The sequence below is a fragment of the Ochotona curzoniae genome, unplaced genomic scaffold, assembly GCF_017591425.1.
Source record: "Ochotona curzoniae isolate NIBS_2020 unplaced genomic scaffold, NIBS_Ocur_1.0 contig_2692, whole genome shotgun sequence".
NCBI lineage: Eukaryota > Metazoa > Chordata > Mammalia > Lagomorpha > Ochotonidae > Ochotona > Ochotona curzoniae.
The window spans coordinates 7,019,213-7,039,619 of record NW_024465556.1 but is presented as its reverse complement, the minus strand read 5'-3'; the positions used below and the strand labels follow the sequence as shown (position 1 = coordinate 7,039,619).

Sequence of the window (20,407 nt, the reverse complement as noted above, 5' to 3'; positions counted from 1 at the left end):
GTTTATAGTTAATGTGCAGACACAGAACATGTTCTGTTAAGCAATAATAGGGAAAAGACTATGAGATTAAAATGAAAGGTTTAATATATTGGAAAAAGGTAAGCTGAGTATGACTAAAATATATTGATAAAAAAATAAAAAATATATTGACAAATTTTTATATTTTGACAGACTATTTAGAGATGCCCCCACGTAGACACCAAGGCAAGGAAGCACTTACTTTTCTTTGTCTGATTTATAGATTTGTGCAATATCTGGTACTAACGGATCATCTGGGTTAGGATCACAAAGTAGAGAACATATGGACAATAAAACTAGATTTAAAAGAGAACAATAAATTAGATAATAGTTCTGCTTTCCACAAATACTTGTGAAAATAATGTTACTGAATACAGTTACTGAATCTATAGAGAATACAAAATAGAGTGAACACAACAAATTACATTTTATACTAAGCTTGCATGACAGCAAATGGCTTAAATTTTTAATCACCACACAATGTATATAATGCAAGATCACATCATTTGCAATTTTAAATTCTACATGAATTTCTATTTACTAAACCTACTAACAAACCCAGGAGACCTGTACAAAGCAATCACACTTTAATGAGCAGTTCAAACCAGTGTAGATACTGTGCTCATGCATTCTCTGGCTTAGGGCTAGCTACAATAAGGGATGATTGACGAGTTTTTTTTTTTTTAATGAGTACTTTTATTTATATTCGTATTGCATGATTTTAAAAGATACTAAAACAAATACAGGAGTGGCTATCTTTAAATCACTTGCATATTTTAAAATATAACTGAAGATTTAAGAAAGCAGTTATTGCTACACTGTCAAGACACTATTGCCAGTGGCTACACATAGAAGAAAAACAAATATCTAAATATCTGAAGTTGGAGGCAACAAGGATGTGGGCTGCTTCTATTGCATGTCACCAATTCTGCGAGAGTGTTCGGGACCTTTCAGACCTCCACATCCACCCTCCACCACAATCCTAGCATCTAATATGCAAGTTCTTCAGACAGTTCATGGGAAGTGGGCACTACATTTTAATTCCATTTCCCCATGAATTTGCTGAAGTACCTTCCTACAGAGCAGAATTGGCCCCTAAATGGCAGGGAAACGAGCTTGCTAGGGACTAAGGAAAAAAAACCTAGCATTTTACTCATCTTTCCGATCTTCTATGCACCCAATGTTAAGACTTTCTCGGTTCACATCTCTATAACTCATGACAAAAAGCTAAACAAGACATTTAAAATATAGGACAGTCAAAAAACATACAAACAAATGAGCAAGTCAGGAGCAACCCTGTAAAATAAGCAAGTCTTCCACCCTGGCTTCAAGTACACAAAACAAATGTCTAAGACAAGGAAAAAAAACTAACAGTTAACATTCATCTGAGAGCTCGCCCTGTACCCCGTGCATGGTGGCCTGACAGGTCCCTAGCTCTTGAACTGCCCAAGGACAGTTCAGAGGCACCAAATTGCCCTTTACAGACAGGTACTCAGCATCCTGGCATGCTGCCATTCCTTTACATTTATAAGGACTTAGCTGTTCATGCCAAATGACATTCATTTTGTAACACCATTCCAGAAGACAGCTGATCAACTTGAGCAGCATTGGGACACACAGTCATAGCCATATCCAGTATATAACAGTTACACATTCTGAAAGTTTTTATAATGCCTTTTACACCCTTTACCTAGAATCTATATGAATTTATTAGAATCTAGATAGATATTTTAGGTGAGTAATTTAGGTCAGAAAGCCACTATACACAAATAATTGACCTGACAGGCCAATATGTTTCTAACACTTGAAACAGTTATGGCTGTTAACCTTGCTTCCTACAAACATTATCCCTTTAAAAAGCTATATAGCAAGGGAGGGAGGGAGGGAGGGAGGAAGGAAGGAAGGAAGGAAGGAAGGAAGGAAGGAAGGAAGGAAGGAAGGAAGGAAAAAAGGAAGGAAGGAAAGAAGGAAGGAAAAAAGGAAGGAAGGAAAAAAGAAAAGAAAAAAGAAAAGGAAGGAAGGAAGGAAGGAAGGAAGGAAGGAAGGAAACAAGGAAGGAAGGAAGGAAACAAGGAAGAAATAAGCAAACGGGATCAGTGCAGTAGTGTAGTGGTTAGTCCTAGTCTTGCACGTGCCAGGATCCCATATGGGTACCAGTTCTAATCCCCATGGTCCCGCTTCCCAGCTAGCTCACTGCTTGTGGCCTGGGAATGGAGAGCGGCACAAAGCCTTGGGACCCTGCACCCCCACTGGGAGATCCAGAAGAGGCTCCTGGCTCCTGGCTTTGGATAGCTCAGCTCTGGCTGTTGTGGCCACTTGGGGAGTGAATCAACAGATGGAAGACCTTTCTCTCTGTCTCTCCTCCTTTCTGTGAATCTGACTTTGCAATAAAAATAAATAAATCTTAAAAGAAAAAGAAAAGCAAGCAAACAAGCAACGAAAAGAAACAACCACAAATTCTTCCCATGAATCTTTCAAGAGAAACATTTTGTTCAATATTTTAAATGGGTGAAATGTGGTACTTACTTCTGCGACAAATGTTGCTAATGCAAACTGTCAGGTTCTCTTCTACTAGAGAAACAAGACACAAATAGAGTGCTGGCACAGTGAACAGCATTGGCTAATGAAATAAACAGGACTGCCAATGTCCTATGTGCAGGTCTGACAATTTAGCAAAGAACAACGCCGTGTATCCGGGAACGCTGAGAATCAGCCCAGATGCTTCGTCATATCAATTATTTTAAGTTCAGACTAATTAGTTCCATGTACTAGATTATTCCAAAGGGCGAAATGATGTTTTTTGTTTTAAATATCAAATAGGAAAACTCCTTTAAGAAGCAAAAGAACCATAAAACTTTACTCATTATTTCTGATGGTACAATTTAGTGTATGGCACAACTGGTTCCAAATCCTTTTGCTACTGTCTCTTACTCCTCTTTCTTTTTTCAAAGTTAAACTCCAGGCTGAAAGGCTAAAATGGCAATAGGCTTATCCTCAAATATCTGGTTCCAGTATTTTTACTGTCTTATTTCATCATTGAGATTTGTACATCCATACCTACTCTTGTTCCCCTGAGTTACGTGCTGACAGCTGGAGGGACTGAAGAGCAGGAGAGTGAGGCAAAATTGAAACAGGAGAGCAAGGCAGATGAGTTTTTTAAAGCTTTGGCCTCTAAGGGCTGATGCCGAGGCACAGAGGATTATGTGACTACCTGTGATGTCAGCTGGTTCGTGTCTTAGCTGCTCTGCTTCTGATGTAGCTCCCTGCTAATGGCCTGGGAAAGCAGCAGCAGACGGCCCACGTGTCTGGACCCGCTCCACAGAGGCAGGAGACCTGGATAAAGCTCCTAGCTCCTGGGGAGTGAACCGGTAAGACTTCTCTGCCTGTTGCCCTCTCCTCCTCTTCCCCTCTCTCTCTTTCTCTCTGTAACTCTCCAATAAATCTTTTTAAAACACACACACTCTGATCTCTAGACATTTGGGCTTAATTTTTTCTGTATCACTTTTATCATGTATTGGAAATCTAGTAAATAAAATTACCTTTTGATACAGTGAGAGCTGGCGACCACTGTGACCTCAGGATGTCGAGACAAATACTGCCATTACTGTTTATATTTGGATGGTAAATTTTTGTTGTGAATGCAATCTACATATAAACAAAACACAATAACAAAAACATTACAATTCACATGCTGGGAACAAAATAGAATCAGTTGCTCCAGGGTCAAATAGTGACAATTTTCGTGGCTTTGGAGGAGAAATACATTCTCAAAACACACTTGGCCTTTACATTGTGCAAAATGGCATTCTAGCTACTGAAGATCTGAAACCAAGTCAGTTCCTCTCCAAAAATTACTAAGTACTTTGCACAGCAAGGTAAGTCTACAGTAGCTGGCAGGACGAACTGAGCAGCACCTGGAGTCATTAATCATGCCTTTCCTCAACCCTGAAGGACTAATTTTTTTCCTGATTATCTGTGATACTTGAAGTCACACCTGGATCGAAAACCAGGGTGATGGTCCTGTTTCAAGGAATGCTCAAGAGGTCTCAGCTTATTACCTGTTCTAAGAAACCCCCAAGAATCCTAATCTTCCATTAGAGTTGCTGCCACAGCACTAATATACACAATGTTAATCAGGCTTTTAAAAATCTGAAATAATTGGGCCCAACGCAGTAGCCTATGGCTAAATTTCTTGCCATGCATGGGCCAGCATCCCATCGGGGCCCCGCTTCCCATCCAGCTCCCTGCCTGTGGCCTGGGAGGACAGTCGAGGATGGCTTGAAGCATTGTGACCCTGCACTGATGTGGGAGACCTAGAAGAAGCTCTTGGTTTTGGATTGGCTCAGCTCCGGTCATTGTGGTTACTTGGTATATGAATCATCGGCCGGAAGATCTCTCTCTCTCATTCTCTCTATATCTGACTTTCCAATAAAATAAACAAATCAGTATTTTTTTAAAAATAATTTATTATTATTAAACCTGAAACAATTATATCCTGAGTGAAACAATCTGCTCAATTTTTTCCTTTGTTTGGTATCCTCACTATTTGTTTCCTTTTCAGATCTTCAAAATTAAGTTTTTAAGTAAGAATGTGCTCTTACCTGCCCCATTACAATGAATAAAGGAGATGGCCTATTGACCTGTATTCCCCAACATGGCAGAACATGGCAGGAGCTCAATAAATGTTGAAAACTGAGGTGCTTCAAGCTTGGAAGAAAACCCCAGGGACAGAAAGTCTAAGCTCTGACCCCAAAGACTTCCCAACCACAGATATCTAGTAAGGAGGGAAAGAAAGGCAAGGAACTTCATCGACGGCACAACAGACGCTGCCTTGTTATGCAGAGATAATGCAACTTTGAGGAAGGGATCCCATTTTAGATTCAGTGACTTAGAGCACGTTAACATACCCACCACCTTTAGCATCAGAAACTATTCTTGGATACAGAGTACAATCCCTGACATGAGATCTGCATACATTCACAAACAGACCTTTGGTGGCTTAAAAGGATAGTCTGTTGGAAAATGCACAGTGAGGAAGAAGACTCCACCTTGATACGCGCTGTCAGGCTGAAATGACAAGACACTGTCATTAATGCTTGATGACTGCACTTAGCTCTTAAAACAACTGCCCTGAACAATTTTAGGCTGAAATGCAGTCATTGTGTCAAACACTGAAATCATCCACTCTGAGGACAGATTTTCCTTTGCAGGTATCAAAGAGGGTTTTCCAACAATCATGGTGACATCACAAAGTACAAGCAAAACCAAAACAGGGCACACATCGTGGTGTGACTTGCCCCTCTCCCCCAACAAAATCTTTTTATTAACACACATTTTTAAGAATTAACATACACACAAGACTGCTGGAAGGAAAGATTTTTTTTTCTACAGTGATAATCAGTGTAAACAAAATCGAGGCTATTACTTATTTTCTTAGATATGCAAAATACACATGAAATTTAAGTTCTGGTATGTATGTATAAAATATGTATAAAAAATTGTATTAAATGAAAAAAAAATGGTATGAAATAAGGGCCCAAAATGGAGATGAAATGAAGAGACCAAATTTTACAAGTTATCCTTCAAGTCTTCATTAACAGATAATAAAACAATGTAGAAAATGAAAAATCACAAGACAAAAATATATATATAATACTCACGATACTATTAAACTAGATATCAATTTTATAAGAGGATTTACATTTGGCTACGTTTATGGTTATTTTAAACTACAACAGTTTTAAAGTAATAAACAAGAAACAGAGAGGTCAACGATGTGGCATGATGGGTGAGCTGCCACTCGTGACATTGCCAATGCCTGGGGTGGTAACTGGAGATCCAGCTCCCTGACAATGTGCTGAGAAAGCAGTAGAATATGGCCCAAGTGTTTGGGTCCCTGCACCCACAAGGACGATCATTAAGCAGCTCTGACCATTCAGGGAGTGAACCAGCAGATGCAAAAATCTTTCTCATCTCTTTCTCTGTATCTCTAATTTTCAAATAAATAAATATTTAAAAACAAGTTAGAGAAAGAAAAACGATAGCAAAAGATAGCTAAAATTCTAACTTAACTTCTTCATACTTAATTAAATACATCATATTATATTAACATTTTACTAATCATGGTAAAATTATTACTCCTTAAGTTTCAGCATATAAATTAGAGGACTAAGCTATGTAATTTTGTTTACTTGTATTCATGCCTAAATTTAGTTCATCAAAAATCGTGAGGAATGAAGATGGTAAGCAAACTAAAATAGAAGATATGGCTTGTTTAGCTATTCCAAGCATACTACACCCTATGCTAAAACAAAGAACATATGAATAATTATAAAATCATTTACCTAAGATACTACAATTAAAAAATTAAGGGTAGTCCTTTACATTATAGCATTTTCATGGTTCTTTGTGACTAATGAAAAAAAAGCAAACAATCGAGTTCTTATATGTTGCATTTTCAATAAAACAATGTAAAAAAAATTGCAGCAAATACTATTTTGACATAAACCTCCACGAATTCTACTCCAAAAATCAGTAGTTTTCTGTTTTTAAAGTCAAACAACAGGTAATATGATTAAAACTCTATAATTTGCTAGATAAGGCTGTTCCTGGGGGAAGTGAGAGTTGTCCCACAGACACATGTTACTGCTATACTCCCAGGAAGAAAGCAGATTTCAGTTTCAGTGTCCGTTCTTGTTCAATCAGCTTTTTGCTCACAGCAATAAATGCTTGTTTTCAAGTCACAACTGCTTCTCTGGCACTGAAAAAAGTGACTTTTAAGAGATAATATTAAGAGGAACCAGTTATAAAGTAGTAAGTAATTCTGAGTCCAGGACAATATAAAATTAAAAGCAGCAAATGAATAAGTGGCAAAAACAGTGAACAGTGGCAAAGAGAACCCTGTAATGTTATCAATTCTCCTTCACAAAAAAAAACGATGACAGGACACACTGCAAATTGGTATTTTCTATTCACAGAAATTCCATCAGTGGGTTAATTAATTTTTACTCTACCAAAACTATGGATGTGAAAGTGATTATGCTTAGTTAAGCACAACTGACTCACTGTATTTACATGAAACAAATAAAGCATACACTTAGCTTGGTTGCAAATACCATGTTTAACAATCAAGTATCTGGCAAAGGAAAACATCACAGCAATCCTACGGGCACACTTAAAGAACAGACTGATGGACTTATGACTGCTTATGAAGGACTATAATATTGTAAGAATATGGGGAAAATCAGTCAGTGGGTGAGAATTTGGGGGGTCCCAGATCCTATGGATTGTACCATAAAATTAAAATAAAAAAATATTTTTTAAAAAAATAAATAAAAGATATGCCACAATGCTACAGAAAATCATGATTCTCTGCCTCTCCCTAACTCTTTCAAATAAAAATAAAATAAATATTCATATACAAAAAAGACAATCATAATTCCTCAATTATATTTTGTGTCCTGGATATTATAAATCACAAGAAAACTCAATTTTAGTTGCACTTTTGCATTTCACTTTGATTGCTGAAATGGGAAATGGCAGCACTGAGGTATGGGTGAAGAAATTAATTTCACATATATGAATCATACTTACAGGCCCCATAATAGTTGCTTGCCAATGGAACACTGAAACAAACAAAGGAGTTTGAAAGTCATTAGCATCCAAAGCTGCATTTTTAATGGTAAAATCTCAGCAACAGAGTAAAGCTTACAGTCATCTCCCACAGGGCCAGCAGAACAGTGGGCGGGCGGGTCACGCTGTAAGTCACTTAACTCCTGAAAAAAAAGCAAAAATACTTACAGTTAACTCTTCTTCCAAGGAAACAAATATGAAAATCCATTAAGACAAACACTACTAACTGTCCTTCAAAGTACTGTGGGCAGTTTTCTTAAAAGAAGTGTGAAAACACAGCATGTACTTTATTATTGGGAGGGTCTGGAATAAGGTATTAACTTACTTATTAAACAGATTCATGACTCAAAAAGAGATTAGTGGATCAAAACACTTTCTTTATCAACGTGACACAAAATATTTAACGAACTTAACGAGTATCTCTATGTATAGTAAGTTAAAAAAAAAAAAGATTCCAAAAGATTACAACGTAATAAACGAGAGTGAATGGCTCCAAGAAATAGATATTTAAGGAAAAACTGAAGGTGAGGCAGGAAGAAAGAAGTTCAGCCATGTTTTCACACGCTCTTCCCCTCTAGGAAGCAAGGAAGAGCTGGCCAAGGCTGGGACTCCCAGTCCCAACACTATGGCTTCAGGCCCTTGGGAAGCTACTTAACTCCCTTAGCCTCGCTTCAGCAGAAGCTGATCATCCACACACAGAAACGCACAAACTCAGTATCAAGGACTCTAACTGAAAAACTTCACTTAGCCTGAATATCGAGGAATACCCCTGAGGAAGTGCCATTTCAGCTAAAATAAAGATGAACAGGAGTTAATCTGGGGGAGGGGGAGCAATGAGGGAGATTGTAGAGTGACACAAGATGAGAGGCTGCCAGTTAGAGTCGGCTAGGCAACAGCAGCACCACACGCTGCCATTAAGTATCGGGAAGGGCTTTACAAAGGGCCAAATTCTGACTTACAGGACAGTCTTGTGGGAAGATTAGGAATGGGAGAGACAGAGACTTCAAGATTACTTACCATAGATACGAAGGAGGAAAGGAGCAGGAAGGAGGAATATGAGATAAAATGGTAGATGTGAAATATTCTGAAGGGCCCACCTATCATGGGATTTGACGAGGAATTGTACATACTGACTGAGGACAGAGGTCAGAGAAGATGATGGGTGGAAGCCACCACTTACCCAATGCTAGTCATCTCCAACTGAACTGATGAACAAGTGATGGTCACCATGTACCTACTAAGGGTGTAAGCGGGACCTTAGGCCCAGGCAGGCAAATTTCTCACTGCACAGTTTCACAAACATTCAAAGGCTACTTATTGATATGGAAGACTATTTAAAGCAAACTAGTTTGGAGGGAAGACATGCCAAATGTGTGATCCTGGTATCACCAACGAAAAAAAAATTACTCAACATACAGGTCTAGATATTAAAAAAAGAATGAGGTCAGAATTCAAAAAACATTGTGTATACCTGGTATTGAAGTCTGTGAAGGAATCAGGGTAGAAAAGGGAAGACACTGACTCCAGCAGTTAAAGTTACTTGTGTCCCATATCAGAGTGGTTTCAATATCTGATTCCAATTCCTCATTCTAGCTTCCCGATAATACAAACCTGGGGTGGTGGTGGGCAATGGCTCAGTTAATTGAGTTCCTGCCACCCATGTGAAAGACCCAGATTTTGTTCCTGGCTCCTAACTTTGCTACTGGCCCTGGCCCTGCTATTGTCACTACAGACATTTGAGAAGCAAGCCAGTGGATGGGTTCTCTTTCTGTCGGTGTATCTCTATCTGCCTCTAAACAGAGGGAATGAGAAAACATTCTTTTGTTGGAACACGCAAGGGTACTTCAACAAAAAAGTGTGGGAAATGGAATTGTCTGCAACACCAGAATGCCATAAAGGCTCTGATGGAACCACCAACTGTTCCACTTTTGAGACAGTTCACTGCTAAAACACCTGAGAAAGCACCAGAAGATGGCCTGAGCCATTGGGCCTCTGCAATCCACGTGCAAGACCTGAATGGAGTGCTAAGCTCTCAGCTTCAGCCACTGTGGACACTTAGGAAGCGAACTCACAGAAAGATCTGTGTCCCCCTTCATTTTATTTATAAATAAATAAATCTTTTAAAAAATAACATGGAATTAAGGACAATTTTATTTGGTGCACAGGCAAATTTGTAAATTCATCTATTATCTTTCTTGTAACATTTCCCTTTAACATCTATGCATTTTTTTAAAAAAAAAATTGTATTTATTTGAAAGGCAGATAGACAAAGAGGTAGAAGCTGAGGTTGTCCATACTGGGTCACTCTCCAAACACTGGCAACAGCCAGGGCTGGGACAGGACAGTGCCAGGCCAAATCTAGGTGCCTGGAAATCAACCTAGGTTTCCGATGATGTGGCTGGATGTGAACAATGACTGCTGCCTCTCAGGGGCAGAGTGGGGAAATGCCAGGAAACTGGACTGCAAGTAGAATAAGCCAGTAGGTGATCCAGGCACTTGGAAATGGGATGTGGGCATCCCAAGCAGACACTGCTCACTGTGCCATACACCTGCCCCTCCTTGAGCTTTTTGAACTTATTAATACTGTTTTTATCAAAGAGATCATCAGTGGTGAATCATATCTTTATTTTTATACCAGTAATTAAGGGGAAAGTTTCCAGTTAATTTTAAGACACTATCAGTGCTAAGATGCATATAGACTTCAGAAATGCTAAAATACTAAAGATACACATTTTAGAATCACTGCAATGAGTTCATTGCTCTAATACAGAAAAACAAGCAGACGACATGCCATGGAAAGACCTTCTTCTAAGAAAACCTCACGTGGGCTACATAACTGAACCAAGTGCAAACTCAGGTCTCTTCCTTGCAAGCCCACTCTTCTTTTCCAGTACACCTTGGGACTTTCATTTTTGTCTTTTTTAAAAAATAGTTAATGCTGCTTCTTCCATCCATGTAAAATCAAATTATAAACTTTGGTGCAAAAAAAAGTTTAAGCCATGCCTAGCTTTTTCATAATACGGTTTCTATGCACTGATATGTGGTTAGTTTTGTGGCACAGAGGGTGAAGGTATGATGATACTGGCAACTATATAGGCACTGGTTTGAGTCTTGCTTGTTCCACTTCTGATCCAGCTTTCTAATGCGCCTGTGAAAGTAGTGGAAAATGGCCTAAGTACATAGTCGCCTGTCCTGTATGCAGGAAACCAAGAAGCTGTTGAAGCCATTTGGTAAGTGGGGAAAAACCCTCCTGGGAGTCCACAGAGGCTTAGCATATTAAACCTCCACCTGTAATGCTGGCATCCCACATGGCGCCAATTACAGTCCCAGTTGCTCCAATTCTGATTCAACTCCCTGCTACTGGCTTGGGAAATCAGCCCAAAGCCTTAAGTCCCCGCACCCACATGGAAGACCCACAAGAAGCTCTTGGCTTCTAGCTTTGAAATGACTCAGCTTTGGCTATTGTGGCATCTGGGGAGTGAACCAGCAGATGGAAGACCAGTCTGTCTCTCCATTTCTTTCTGTGACTCTGACTTTCAAGCAAAGAAAAGTCTTTAAAAAAAAAATCCTTGTACACAGAAGGATTTATCTATTACTTATGTATAATGATTAAAGCTACACTTTGAAGATTTTTGTCTTTCTTTTTCCCAAAAAATAAAAATTAAGAGAAACACGTAAGTTGTTTTAGATTTATTTATTTGAAACACAGAGAGAGGGAAAAAGAGAGAGGGGTATTTTACATCTGTTGGTTCACTACCTTAAAAAGGCCCAACACCTAGGGCCGGGCCAGGCCAAAGTTAATACCCTAGAACTCTATCCAAGTTTCCCAAGTGGGTGGCAGGCGACTGAGCATTTGGGCCACCCTCTACTGCCCACCCACATGGACATCAACAGGAAGTTAAAGGGAAAGAGGAAGTGCAGTGGCAGAACATAATCATTTAAATATGTTAAAAAACTGAGGAAGAACAGATCCTAAATCACAATCCCACTTTATAATGTGCCTTAATGCCAGTTTCCTAATTTAAGATTTTAAAAGATTGCTTCTGAAATTACTCAGCATGTTGTTTTCCTTGTGGTTCTTTTTATTATATATTTTCATTGGAAAGGTAGATTTACAGAGAAAAGGACGGAAAGCTCTTCCACAGGCTGTTTTACACCCCAGATGACCACAATGGCAGGAGCTGAATCAATTCAAACCCAGCAGCATCTTCCAGGTTTCCCACAGGGTCCAAATCCTTGGGCTGTCCTCCACTGTTTTCCCAGTCCACAAGCAGGGAGCTGGACTGGAAGTGGAGCATTCCAGACACGAACAGGCACCTATATGGGATCCCAGTGTTTAGAAGTGGAGGAATAGCCAGTTGAGCCACTGCATTGGACTCTACAGCATGTTTTTCAGCACAGTCATGTTTATTTATTACTGAACAGGCCTATTTACAGAGAGGAGAGACAAAGATCTTCATCTGCTGGTCTACTCCCCAAGAGGCTGCAATGGCCATAACTGAGCCAATCTGAAGCCAGGAGCCAGGAGAGCCAGGAGCTTACGCCTGGTATTCCACACAGGTGCAGGGTCCCAAGGCTTTGATCTGTCCTCTGCTGCTTTCAAGGTCAGTTCACTGAGTCAGAAATGAGTTCACTCCAAGCTCAGCGTATGCTCAATCCTTTCCCTTGCCTTTGCCTCCTTACGCAAAATGGCGCCCAATTCAGCTCTTCGGGGCTGACTGGGCTATGAAATCCACGCTGTTCTTGCACTGCCCGTATGGGATCTGTTGCTCTGTCTCTGCTCCTGATCAAATCAAACGGACCAGCAACACAAACAGTTCTTTGTCTGGGTTCACTTCCCAAGCTCCAGTGAAAGTCCCTTCCTGCCTGGTTGCTGGCGGAGTTCCAGCTGCTGGTGGAGTTCATATTGCTGTTAGCTGAATGCCGCTGGAGTATCAGTCACTGCAACACCACACTGTTGTGTCCTCTGCTTTCCTGTGTCTGTCAGTCTCCAGGTACTCCTCTGCTGTTGTTCTGTCCTTTCCTACTTCCTGAAATATGTCCTCTCTGCTTCATCCTGATTAAATGTTTTTCCATCTGTTTAAACATGTCCTTACCCTATTCGGCCATCTTGATTCTCTAGGCTGTCCTATTTATCTGCTCTCAAGGTCATAAGCAGGAAGCTGCATGGGAAGTGGAGCAGTTTTCTACACGGGACTTCTTTGCCCTATTTTGAACTAGAAAACTACTGAGTTCAAAGACAACAGTCTCTAATTGCAGCTTTAAACAATCATTAGTGGGACTGGCTCTGTGCTACAGTGGATTAAATCACTGCCTGCAATGCTGGCATCCCATATAGAATCAAGTTCAAGTCCCAGCTGTTTCACTTCCAATTCAGCTCCCTGCTAATGTGCGTGGGAAACCAGAGGAAGATAGCTGAAGTTTTTGGGTATCTGTCACCCATGCGGCAGATCTAGAAGGTACTCCAGGCTCCTGACTTCGGCTTGGCCCTGCTTACTGCAGCCACAGTCATCGTGGTTATTTGGGGAGTAAACCACTGGATGGAAGATCTCTCTCCTCCCTCTCTCCTTTTCTTTCTGAAACTCTGCCTTTCAAATAAACAAATCTCCAAAAAAAATTTCATTACAGGGCCCAGCATGACAACCATAGGGGCTAAAGTACTCGCCTTGAACACGTCGGGATCCCAGATGGGCACTGGTTCTAATCGCAGTGGCCCCACTTCCCATCCAGCTCCCTGCTTGTGGCCTGGGAAAGCAGTCGAGGACGGCCCAAAACCTAGGGACACTGCACCCGCATGGGAGACCCAGAAAAACCTCCTTGCTCCTGCTTCTTATCGGCTCAGCTTTGGCTGTTGTGACCAGTTGGGGAGTGAATCAGTGGACAGAAGCTCTTCCTCTCTCTCCTCCTCTCTGTATATCTGATTTTCCAATAAAAAAAAAAATCTTTAAAAAATTTCATCAGTGATGTGCAAGCATATATTTTACATGAGATTTTAGAAGAATAAATCAGACACAAGCATGTACTTTTATATTTGTTTCCTGCTAAGAAAAACATTTTAGTAAGAAAAGCTTTAAGCCATATTTAAATTTCAAATGTTAGAATGTCTTTCAAATTTATTTTAAAAACTACACATAGGGAAGGTATTTGGTACAACAGGTTAAAATGTCATTTGGAACAATGGAATCCTATAAATATTGGAGTGCCTGGGTTCAAACCTCAGCTCCACTTCTGATTTCAGTTCCCTGCGTACTTGGTCCCTGAGAGCCATGACAGCACAGCTTAATTAACCTGGGTCCCTGCCACCTACGTGGGAGATAGGAATTCAGTTTTAGGCACCCGGCTTGGTCTGTCCAGCCTTGGCTACTGTGAGCATTTGGGCAGTAACATTCCTCTCTCTTCCTTTTAATCAACAAAAGCAAATAAAGAATGTAATAATAATAATATGCATAATTAAAAAAAAAATCTTGATTCTACCTCCTCCATTAGAAGAAGTTAGGCCAAAGAAAAGTAAGCAGAAAGAATTCCTGCAAATTCCTGCAAGGCCAAGTTACTGTCTAGCCCAGGAAAGAGCCATAGGATAGTATATGAGACATACTTAATGTTCACATGGTTGACTGTAACTAAAAATTATGGTTAACATTTTGGCAAGGAGACTTAGCCATCCCAGACTTTTTAGTAGAGTCTAGATTGTGGAAGTGCCAGTCCTTTCTCTCTGTGGGTGTCTGGAAAATATGCCCCATTATAATGCTTGGAAATATGATGCGTATGTGCAGACAAAATAACAGAACACAAAACGTATATGAGATAGCCTGAGCAAATGAAAATACAGATCTTAAATGTGAAAAATGAGATCTCAGAAAATTCTGAGACATGCTAATGCACTGAAAACATTTGACAAACAAAAACCACAACCAACCAAACCAAAATCGTCCTCCTTTTGCTCTTGGTCTATTCAAGAGCCAGAACATTTTACATAACACAATAAATCAGGAATCATTTATGTTTTGTCAAATTCTCTCTTTTGGTGTGGTTTGCTCTTTTTTTCTGAAACTGTTTTATTATGTGATTTATGCTTTTCTCTGCTCTAACTGGCATTCCTATTCATCTACTTCTCATACAGCCAGATGAGGTGTTAAAAATAATGTAGCAGTTCTTACAATTATCCCAAAAAAGGAGACAATAGGATTAGCAGTATCTTCCCTTGCGTCTCTCCTTTGTTAAGTCTGTAAGAACTAGAATTATACAACTTGCTCAAGACCAAAGGATTCTTGCAAGAGTCAAAGCTTATCACCTTATTCCCAATTGCTACTGAAAGTCTCCCTGAAGAAAATGTGGGACAGCAGACTCCCACTTCTTTAATATTACTTTCAATTCCACCACTGCTCTGAAATTCTGAAATCCTAGATGCTCCTTATAGGACAGCTTCCTAACTGTTTCTTGACCGTTTTAGGCCTCTTGCCTTGATCTCTTTACGGCCATGGTTTTGTACTAAGCTAAAAGCTGTCAAAGATACAGCATGAGAAGCCATTCATTTTTTATTAACTGTCTTATACATATGTATGAGTGTGAGGGTGTGTGTGTGTGTGTTACAAAAACAAAACAGAGATTTAAAGGCAAAAAAGAGTATGCAACGTACAAATAGTCAAACATCTACAAAACCATTAGTGAGATGAGATCACTGTCAACAGATAAGAATATTTCAACTGGGAAATGTGTTCATCATCCACTACTGGAGGGAGGGTACACTGAAATACCTTCCTCAGTAACACAACATGGTAATAACAGTGAAAGTATAAAATGCATGTTTGGTCTCAGACCCAGCAATTCCACCTCACAGAAACAATTACCCAGGTAGTTAAACCTATATAAAAGGATGCTCATTGCAGTATGTTGGATGAGGATGAAACGCTGAGAATAATAAAAAGGCCCATCAGTAAAAAATGGTTTCTTAAGATTATGTAGATATTATGAAATATTGAGTAGCCATCAGAAAGAACAAAACACATCTATGGAGAATGAAGAATGTTGACTGACTATACAGTGGTTGAATAAAAAATGCATTTGTGGGGCTGACATGGTGGCTCAATAGGTCTGTAACACCACCATTCCATATGGGCATTGGTTCATGCCCCGGCTGCTCCACTTCCAATCCAGCTCCCTGTTTAAAGATACTCATTTATCTCAACATATATTACACTGCTTACCATAATTACCGCAAAAAAAATCAATGACAGGACCTGGCATGACGACTCAGTGGCTAAAATCCTTACCTTGCATACATTGGGAATCCCATATGGGCGCCAGTTCATATCCCAGCTGCTCCACTTTCCATGCTGCTCCCTCTTTGTGGCCTGGGAAAGTAGTCGAGGATGGCCCCAAACCTTGGGACCCTGCAACTATGTAGGAGTCTGGGAGGAAGTTTCTGGCTCCTGGCTTTGGACTGGCTTAGTTGCAGCCACTTGGGTGAATGAATCAGCTGATGGAAGATCTATCTCTCTGTCTCTCCTCTTATTAATCTGACTTTCCAATAAAAATAAAATGAATACTTAAAGCAAACAAAAAACAATGACAGTTCAACTTTTTTTTTAAAGATTGATTCATTTTTGTTTGAAAGGCAAATTTACAGAGACAAGACAGAGAGAAAGATCATCTGTCCACTGATTCACTCTCCAGAATGGCTACAATGGCTGGCACTGGGCCAGGCTTAAGCCAGGAGCCAGGAGCTTCTTCTGGATCTTCCATGTAGGTGTAGGGGCCCAAGAATTTGGTATTTCTGTCACTGCTTTCTCAGGCTATCAGTAGGGAGCTAGATGGGAAGTAGAGCAGCCTGAATTTGAGGCACAGTAATTGGAACTCAATCTGGCACTATAATAAAAGACTGATGCCCATTTGTAATACCAAAATTGCAGGCAGAGGTTTAACCTAGTACCATACAGCACCAGCTCCAATAGTTTAATTCCAACAGTTTGTCAATACTTGGCATTGCTTTCATAATAACCTTCTTAAGGTATGGCATTTTATTTCATTTTCCTTCTTATAAAACCTTTACTGGTTCCCCACTATTTATTAAAACCCAAACTACCAATGAACAAAGGTCATGCCAGTTATTTAGTCTCAAATCTACATTTTGAATTTGACTCCACTTCACAAACTTGAGTTGTAATTCTCCAAAGAATCCACTTTGGTTTTAAAATTTTTCAGGAGGTCTGTGATATCAACATAAAAGTTTGTAGTAAAACTAAGGCATTATTTGTTGATTTGTGACATGACTCAGAATAATGATATCTGAAAACATGAAACAATGCCACTTCACTTTTGATTTATTTTTCATAAAAATGTAAATGCTTTACTGAACATTTTTAATTTCTGTCTTAATTTCATTAGACACAATCTATAAAAACAAGGCTTTCTGGAATCCTCAATAGTTTTCCGAATATAAAGAGATCTTGAGATCAAATGTTTAAGAACTGGTGCAAACTGGCTAGTTAGCCCACAGATGGCTAAGTTTGCTGGTGTGCATCATTTTCTATCTTCTAAAATAATCTTTTTCTAGTCTCTCCATGTCCAATTTTACCTGTTCTTTTTCACAGAGGTTATCTTCTCAAGGGTCACTTTCAGAAATGAGTTTTAGACTAACATCTGGATCAAATCTGGCTTCTTTACACATCCATTAGTTGCATGACCTTGGGAATTGTATACAAACTCCCGAGGCTGAAGCATGCCATTTGTAGCATGAAGATATCAGTGACTACTCTGAGAACCTGATTGACAAAACCATCTATTTTAAAACTTGACATGTATAATAGATGTCTAATGTTAATTTTTTCCTATCATTACATGATCTACCAGAATATATTCAAACCAGAACTTCTGGGGTTGGCATTACACTGGCAAATTCTATCATAGTACTAGTTTAAGTCCCAGTTATTTCACTTCCAATCCAGTTCCCTGCCAAAGTATCTGGGAAGGCATCAGCTGACTGACCAAAGCGCTCTTATCACTGCTGCAGGAGACCAGGAGGAGGTCCTGGCTTCTGGCTTCAGTCTGGTCCGGGGTCAGCTGTTGTGGCCATACGCGAGTGAACCGATAGAGAAGATCTCAATCTTTATCATCCACTATCTGTCCTGTGGCTCTGCCTTGCAGATAAATAAATTAATTTGAAAAAATCCCAACTTTTAATCTCATACTTTCACCCCAATTCTGCCCTTCAGAAGTGTAAGGATTTCATGTAATGATATATGATGATGATGCTGGTGAGCATCGTGGTGTGGGAAATAGTCACTGCCCAAAACACCAGTATCCCAGATGGGCAAAAGTCCATGTCCCGGCTGCTCCACTTCCAATTCAACTTCCTGTTGAAGGCCTAGGAAAAGTCCAAGTGTCTGAACCCCTGTACCCGCATGGGAGCTGCTGGCTTAAGACTGGCCCAGTGCTGGCTGTTGTGGCCATCTGGGGAGTACAGCAGCAGACAGATCTCTCTTGATCTCTGTGTGTCTGTCCCTTTCTGTAGTTCTGGCTTTTGGAAGAAATCGATTTTTTTAAGGGAGAGATTAGGACACTACTAATAATCCTCACAAGTCATCAGATAGGTATATCTGTTGATGATTTGATGGGGTATCAATTTCTGGAACTCACGAGTGGAAAAAAATTTATATGATTAGTTTCATGTTATAACAAAGAGGCCTTCTACATTCTTAGAGGTTTAAAAGTAGGTATGAAGTATAACAGGTTAAGCTGCCACCACTTTGTAATGCCAGCATCCTACATGGGCATGAGTTTCAATTCTAACTGTTCTCCTTCCAGTCTAGCTCCCTGTTGCATCTAGGAAAGGCGGCAGAGTACAGCCCAACTGCTTGGGTTCCTGCACCCACAAGAAGCTCCTTGCTCCTAGTTCTGATCTGACACAACCCCAGCCATTGCAGTTGTCTGAAGAGTGAAGCAGTCAATGGAAGACCTCTCTCTCCTACAGAAATCAATTCTAAATAGATTGCAGGCTTTACTTTTTAAAGCCTTTGCTTTTTAAAAATTTATTTGAGAAACTGGATGACTAGTGAGATCCTCTATCTCCTGGTTTACTCCCCAAACACCTGCAAGAGCCAGGGCCGCACCACACCACAGCTCGGAGCTCAGTTAGTCTCCTGCGTGGGTGGCAGGGACCCACCATGGAAGCCATCACCTGCTGCTTCCCCGGGTGTGCATTAGCAGGATGGTGGAACCAGAAGCTGAGAGGGGCCTGGACTGAGAGCCGAAGAAGAGCATTCCACACAGTGCTGTGTTCACTGTGCCAAATGCCTGGGCTCTTTTCCTGCCTCTGGTTCTGCTAACGCAGACCTTGCAAGGAAAGCAGTTGGATTTCTTCCACCCACTTGGCAAACCTGGATTGAGTTTCTAGCTCCCAGCTTTGGTTCCTGTGCCATTTGGGAAATCAACTAGCAAGTCAGAGTTCTCTCTCTCTCTATAACTCAAATATTTTTTTTTTAATTTGAAGAAAATAGAAAATATTTTCATGATCTCAGGATAGGCAGATTTTTTTTTTTTAAAAAGGACATAAAGAGCACTAACCATACAAGAAAAAACTGAAGATTTGGATGTGATTAAAAGTAAGAACATCTGCTCATCAAGAGGCACATGAAAAGTGTGAAAATGCAAGCTACCAAGTGGGACAAAATATTTGCAATACATATATCTGACAAAAGTCTCATCTAGAACATGCAAAAAAAAAACCCTACAGATTACCATAAACATGTGATTTAGGGGCAGGCATTTATTGCAGTGGTTAAGCCACCACATGGAAATGCCCTTATTCCGTCCCAGAGTGTCTGAATTTGAGTTCTGGCTCAACTTTGGAACTCAGCTTCCTTTTAATACATGCTCTGGAAGGCAACAGATGTACAGAAAGTCTGTACAACTGACTTTCAAACAAAAATAATAAAAATAAATCTTTAAAAATTAAAAAAAAATCAAATGTTATGGGTCCTTGTCACCCATGCACATCCAACAGAACACCCTGACACCTTGTTCACATTCAACAGAATAGTTAAAATGCAAAAAACAAAAGTATAAACATGGCTAAAGATGTGAAACGACAGGAAATCTCCTACACTGCTGGTGGAAGAGGAAAACTGGTCAGCAGTAACCTTTAAAGGTAAACACAGAAATCCTGTGTGACCCAGCAGTTCTGTCACAGCAGCAGACATGTAAAAATATGCTGGTCACAGTGACATCATTTCTAACAGCCCCAAACCTGAACAACCCAATATCCACCAACAGTAGGATGAATAACTTGTAGCAGCACCTTCATGCAATGAGAATGAATGCAAGACAGCTCCACGCAATAAGACAGATGAATCTGACAAATACGAGTATTTTTTGAAGACTCCAATCAAGCACATGGCCTAGTACCCTAGCCTAGCCCTACCCCGGACACTGATCTCTGCTGAAAGGAGCAGGAGATTTTTTTTTGTATTATGCATATTATTTTTCCTTAACATGATAAAAATTTTGTCTCTCAAGGATTTTTAGGTTCCTGTTTTCTTCTTATTTGACTGCATTTGCTGGAAGGTCTGGTGTACTGTTTGGGACTATGTGGCTGCAGGGATGCTCTTTCGAAGTCAAAAACGATTGCTAGAAGCAGTCTAGGCATAGGTGAGCAGTGAGCGACCCTGGGGAAGGAGGTCACAGGCTGGGGCTGCACAGCTGACAACGCTGCGCCACCGTATGCTGCATGCTCCTGCTTTTGTTCTTTAAGGAATGCCCC

At 40.1% G+C, this 20,407-nt stretch overlaps 1 protein-coding gene across 2 annotated transcripts in view; it reads right to left on the bottom strand.

The window, feature by feature from the left end:
* UBE2D1 (ubiquitin conjugating enzyme E2 D1) overlaps window positions 1-20,407 on the bottom strand; it is a 38,053-nt gene that overhangs the window by 2,381 nt on the left and 15,265 nt on the right. The window contains exons 1-6 of one of the 2 annotated variants that reach the window (XM_040975803.1): window positions 15,103-15,938; window positions 7,730-7,790; window positions 7,612-7,643; window positions 5,008-5,085; window positions 3,558-3,663; window positions 221-314 (exon numbers count right to left, since the gene is read on the bottom strand). In XM_040975803.1, coding sequence (XP_040831737.1) covers window positions 221-314; window positions 3,558-3,663; window positions 5,008-5,085; window positions 7,612-7,643; window positions 7,730-7,790; window positions 15,103-15,129 — 398 coding nt within the window. In that variant the 5' untranslated portion in view covers window positions 15,130-15,938. Of the gene's footprint in view, window positions 1-220; window positions 315-3,557; window positions 3,664-5,007; window positions 5,086-7,611; window positions 7,644-7,729; window positions 7,794-15,102; window positions 15,939-20,407 lie in introns of those variants that run through there. The other variant, XM_040975802.1, reaches the window with a different exon arrangement.